Here is a 6,000-nt window from a genome sequence, read left to right as displayed (position 1 = left end):
GGCCCTCAAAAAAGTCATCACCATTAAGTGTCAGCACCTTGCCACTATCTGAGAAAATAGATACTTTCCTTTGAAGTAAAGTGATTTCTGGTTCCTAATCAGGTCATGAGAATCTTATCTATGGGGGTCTGACACTTGTCAACTGTTCAGGATCTAAATGCCAGAAGTTGCTGCAAGTAATAAGAACAGAGCTGCAGCTCGGTCCACATTATAGTGGCGGTGTTGGGGATCTGCAGCTAACCTTCTATTACTTGAATAGAAGCAGAGGGGCATTCACTTCCCAGCAGTTTTGGTGATCGCACAGGAAGAGCTGGTCTGTGGGGATCCTGGTGTTGAACCCTCCCTGATCAGATACTGATGACCTATCCTGTGAATAGGTCATAAGTATGAAACTTGCATCAGGGGTTGGAAAAACCCTTTAATTGGAAGTGACAGCCAAATCCTCAAGCATTATGAAGCTGAAGCACAATATGATTTAAACCTTGCCATAGACAACATCAGTACGTAGTATACATGGGTAAGATGTCTGATGATACATATGATCAGATATCATTTGTTTGTTTTTTTCTTCCAGGGCAAATTATGGATACGCAAAGCTGTCTTCAGATGACAGCAAAAGTGGCTTTGGCAATAGCAATTATTAGAAATAAACCAGAAGGAAAGAGTAGCAAGCAGTATACTGAAGAACTGGCTAAGATTATGGCTGATCGGGAGGTGAATTGGGAAATGAAGGCAAAAGAGCTGGAAGCCGAAGTTTTACATTTGCGACAAGAGTTATTTTTACACAAGATTCACAATAAATCAGAACTGGAAAATGGTAATTATGCAAATATCATTGATATACATATATTTTATTTATTCAAATACAGCATATAATGCAGATTTGGAGAAGCTGACATTTCAGCTACCTGGAACAACGGAGAGGAGATGGGTAGAGTGGGTTTAATGGGGGTTTCCAGGAGTTACATATTGATAACCTATCTTTAGGATCAGGGGCATAACTAGGAAAGACAGGCCCAATAGCAAGCTCTTGACTGGAGCCTCTCCCAGACCCCACATGGTTTAACTCCCCCCCCCATACATTATACTGTCCCTGTTTCAGGTTCCCATACAGCAAGTGCTCCCGTTACAGTCCCCCATAAGAAAGTGCCCCTGTTTCAGGACCCCATACAATAAGATCACCTGTTACAGGCCCCCATACAATAAGTGCTCATGTTACAGGTCCCCATACAGCAGGTAACAGATAATATTCACTTGCCTATTACAGCTCCACTTAGGCCTCCAAGGTGCGCTGCATATTATGTCCTGATGCTGAATGCAGCATCAGGACGTAATATGCAGCACACCCTAGAGATGCAAATGCAGCAGGGAGCCGGCCCCAGGCCGCCTAAAGTCACGGGTCCCAAAGCAGCCACTATGACTTCTAAGGGGGTAGTTATGCCCTTGTTTAAGAAAGATCATCAATATCTTATTGGTCCAACATCCAGAACCAAGATCAGCTCAGGGACTTAACTATAGATTCTGCATAGTTAGCAAGTGGCTACCTGGCCGTGACCCTTGAGAGGGCCTAATGTAAATTTTACTTTGAGGCCCAGGAGCTTCAGGTTAACCCCTTCAGGCATTTTTCGATTTTTGTTTTTGACTCCCCTCACCCTCCTTTTTCAAACCCCATAACTGTTCTATTTCTCTGCTCTCAGAGCCATATGCGCTCTTAATGTTTGTGGGCCAATTTTTTCTTCATGATGCTACTATTAATTATTCTGTACAATATACTGGAAAGCTGGAAAAAAATTCAGAATAGGGTGGATTTGAAGAAAAGGTGCATTTATGCGACTTTCTTACAGGCTTCGTTTTTACGGCGTTCACAATGCAGCCAAAATGACACGTCATCTGTATTCTATGTTTCGGTACAATTCCAGGGATACCAAATTTATATGGTTTTATTTACATTTTAACCCCTCAGTCCTCACAGTGCCTCCTGCTGCTGCACCCTATAAATCTGGCAGAGTGGTTGGCTCTTCACCCAGAATTCCCTCACCATGTCTCCTTTTGGAGTGGAAAAAGGCACGGGTGGCTGAAAAACATCAGCAGTGACAAGAGATGTCTCAACTGGCATGTCAAAAGTTGCAAACCTTGGAAAATCTGGCACAGATCAATATCCCCTGTGGAGTCTGAACTAGGGGTTCTCGCTTATTCTGTATATATTTCTCAACTCCACCTAACCTCCTGATTTGCTCAATTTACTGAGGGGTTTGCTACTTTGTGTCAATGTAAGCATCTGCATGGACAGTGGCTTGCAAAAGTATGCATACCCCTTGAGCTTTTTCACATTTTGTCACCTCACAACCACCAACTTACATGTATTTAATTGCGATTTTAAGTGATAACAACACAAAGTAGCAGATAATTGTGACTTTGAAATGAAAGTGAAACATTGTTAACACTGTACCAGGGGTGTAACTACCATAGAGGCAGCGGAGTCGGCTGCCACAGGGCCCGGGCCATTAGGGGGCCCGGTGACAGCCGCTACCGCTGCGTTTTTTTGATTTTTTTTAAATTGGCCGTTACGGGCCCTATTTACTTGCCAATCCTGGACATAATACTGTGTGCAGGGGCCACTATGGGGATAATACTGTATGCAGGGGCCACTATGGGGGATAATACTGTGTGCAGGGGCCACTAATGGACATAATACTGTGTGCAGGGCTTACTAAGGGACATAATAGAGTGCGGAGGAAGGGGTCAGTTGAGGTCTTCGGTGTCGGTTGGGGGGGGGGGGCATGTCAAATGTTCGCCTCGGGGCCCCGCCATTCCTAGTTACGCCACTGCACTGAACCCCATGATTTTTGCAATGTAACCTATGACAGGATTTGACATTGTAGCATCACAATGACTAGAACTATCAGTTATCTGTTCTCTGTATACAGAGCCCCCTATAGTCCCTGCAGCAGCTGCCACTTCACACACATATAAATATATATATGTAGATATACTTCTAGTTCTGGAGTGGCAGCAATTACATCATGGTCATAATGTAAGGAGCAATCCAGAAAAAAAAGACAAACACCACAATGTAGATTTTTAATTTATATATTTTTTTTATTGATTTGGCAACATTGTAATTAAATTATTACTGGCCCTTTAAATTAAATAATGGTCACAGTGACTCTCAGGTCAGGCTTGGTGGATGGCAAAGAACTTATTGTTCACTTTGTCCAGTCCAACATGTCCTGAGATGACAGTCACTGGGCCCAAAGATCCAGAGGAAGGCAAAACAAACCCCCCAGAATTATACCTCAGGGGGGGCAAAAATTCCTTCCTGAGCCGAAATGTGACGATCGGACATTTCCCTGGATCATATTTTACCTGATGCTTACTGTTATGTCCAGCATTGTCCAGCGAATCCAGTTTAGTCCATAGAGGCAAACTGGTAAAAAAAAAAACCCAGACAAACAAAAAAACACCTTAGTAACATGAATAAACAACAATTTTTATAGGGGCAGGTATATTATGGCTTGTTCGCCAGTTTTCTGGCCTACAAAGCATTAAAAAAAGTCACTAATTTTTTGAGCAAAGAGGTTTTTGGGCAAAAAAATGCACTTTTTCTGTTTTGCGCTGCGTAGGTGACACAATAGGTTTATTATCATTTACGTCAGTTTATTGACTTAAATGATCCCTGAAATCTAGAAGATCTCAGTGTGCAGGCACAAGACCTAGTGCAGGGTGCGCCTGATCTACAGTGTTGACCAAAAGTATTGGCACCCCTGCAATTCTGTCAGATATTACTCACAAATTCTTTGGTATTACTATCTTCATTTAATTTGTCTTCAATGGAAAACCACAAAAAGAATTGTCAAAAAGCCAAATTGGATATAATTCCACAGCAAACATAAAAAAAGGGGATGGACAAAAGTATTGGCACTGTTTGAAAAATCATGTGATGCTTCTCTAATTTGTGTAATTAACAGCACCTGTTACTTACCTGAGGCACCTAACAGGTGGTGGCAAAAACTAAATCACAATTGCAGCCAGTTGAAATGGATTAAAGTTGACTCAACCTATGTCCTTGTGTGTACCACATTGAGCATGGAGAAAAGAAGACCAAAGAACTGTCTAAGGACTTGAGAAGCAAAATTGTGAGGAAGCATGAGCAATCTAAAGGCTACAAGTCCATCTCCAAAGACCTGAATGTTCCTGTGTCTACCGTGCACAGTGTCATCAAGAAGTTTAAAGCCCATAGCACTGTGGCTAACCTCCCTAGATGTGGGTGGAAAAGAAAAATTGACGAGAGATTTCAACGCAAGATTGTGCGGATGGTGGATAAAGAACCTCGACTAACATCCAAACAAGTTCAAGCTGCCCTGCAGTCCGAGGGTACAACAGTGTCAACCCGTACTATCGGTCGGCATCTGAATGAAAAGGGAATGTATGGTAGGATATCCAGGAAGACCCCACTTCTTACCCACAGACATAAAAAAGCCAGGCTGGAGTTTGCCAAAACTTACCTGAGAAAACCAAAAATGTTTTGGAAGAATGTTCTCTGGTCAGATGAGACAAAAGTAGAGCTTTTTGGGAAAAGGCATCAACATAGAGTTTACAGGAAAAAAAAGAGGCCTTCAAAGAAAAGAACACGGTCCCTACAGTCAAACATGGCAGAGGTTCCCTGATGTTTTGGGGTTGCTTTGCTGTCACTGGCACTAGACTGCTTGACCGTGTGCATGGCATTATGAAGTCTGAAGACTACCAACAAATTTTGTAGCATAATGTAGGGCCTAGTGTGAGAAAGCTGGGTCTCCCTCAGAGGTCATGGGTCTTCCAGAAGGACAATGACCCAAAACACACTTCAAAAAGCACTAGAAAATGGTTTGAGAGAAAGCACTAGAGACTTCTAAAGTGGCCAGCAATGAGTCCAGACCTGAATCCCATAGAACACCTGTGGAGAGATCTCAAAATGGCAATTTGGAGAAGGCACCCTTCAAATCTCAGGGACCTGGAGCAGTTTGCCAAAGAAGAATGGTCTAAAATTCCAGCAGAGCCTTGTAAGAAACTCATTGATGGTTACCGGAAACGGTTGTTCGCAGTTATTTTGTCTAATAGTTGTGCTACCAAGTATTAGGCTGAGGGTGCCAATACTTTTGTCCAGCCCATTTTTGGAGTTTTGTGTAAAATGATCAATGATTTGACTTTTTTTCATTCTCTCTTGTGTTTTTTTCATTGCAAGCAAAATAAATGAAGATATTAATACCAAAGAGTTTGTGCTTGCAATCATTTTCTAGAAGAACAAGAGTATTATCTGACAGAATTGCAGGGGTGCCAATACTTTTGGCCAACACTGTATGAAGAGGCCGGCACCTCTCCTGCAGGGGATATGAAGGCTGGCATATAATACACCAGTCTTCATAAATCTCTGCCATACTCCCTTTTCTTCATGCCTCAGTCTGGCACACTGCTGCATGTAATCCAGATCCTCTGTCCTCTTCTATCTGTCAAGTGACAAAAGATGGCTCAGGTTAAGACCTGTACAGATTCTAGAACAATTGTGACATCATGTGATGTCTGTGATGTCACGTGCTCTATGATGTCATATGGTGTCTACAGTGCAGCAGAGATCCGAACCATAAAACCATCATGTACATGATCACCATTACCAATTAATAACTATAGCATAGCACAACATGTAAGAGCCATGATATATCACGATACACATTTAAAGGGACTCACATTGCTGTAATACATATCACCCACTGCTCTATGTAATATAGGAAATACAGGATGTCAGCAATAATTGTAAGTCCCCAGTCACCCCCTAATCCAACAGGAACAAGAGAGGCTGATCTCAGAGTCAATAGCATTTAGTAGTAGCATTTATCAGGTTTATGTTTATTTATTTATTATGCTTACTTATATAGCGCCATAATATTCTGCAGCGCTTTACAGACATTTACAGTAACTGTCCCATATAGGGCTCACAATCTACATTCCTCATCAGTATGTCTTTGG

At 42.1% G+C, this 6,000-nt stretch overlaps 1 protein-coding gene across 1 annotated transcript in view; it reads left to right on the top strand.

The window, feature by feature from the left end:
- Positions 1-513: 513 nt before the first annotated feature.
- MEI4 (meiotic double-stranded break formation protein 4) overlaps positions 514-6,000 on the top strand; it is a 58,888-nt gene continuing 53,401 nt past the window's right edge. Inside the window, exons 1-2 of the mRNA XM_075269536.1 lie at positions 514-517; positions 575-817. Coding sequence (XP_075125637.1) covers positions 514-517; positions 575-817 — 247 coding nt within the window. The remainder of the gene's footprint in view (positions 518-574; positions 818-6,000) is intronic.

This window comes from Leptodactylus fuscus, chromosome 3, assembly GCF_031893055.1.
Source record: "Leptodactylus fuscus isolate aLepFus1 chromosome 3, aLepFus1.hap2, whole genome shotgun sequence".
Taxonomy (NCBI): Eukaryota; Metazoa; Chordata; class Amphibia; order Anura; family Leptodactylidae; genus Leptodactylus; species Leptodactylus fuscus.
This window is presented reverse-complemented; position numbering and strand designations above follow the sequence as displayed.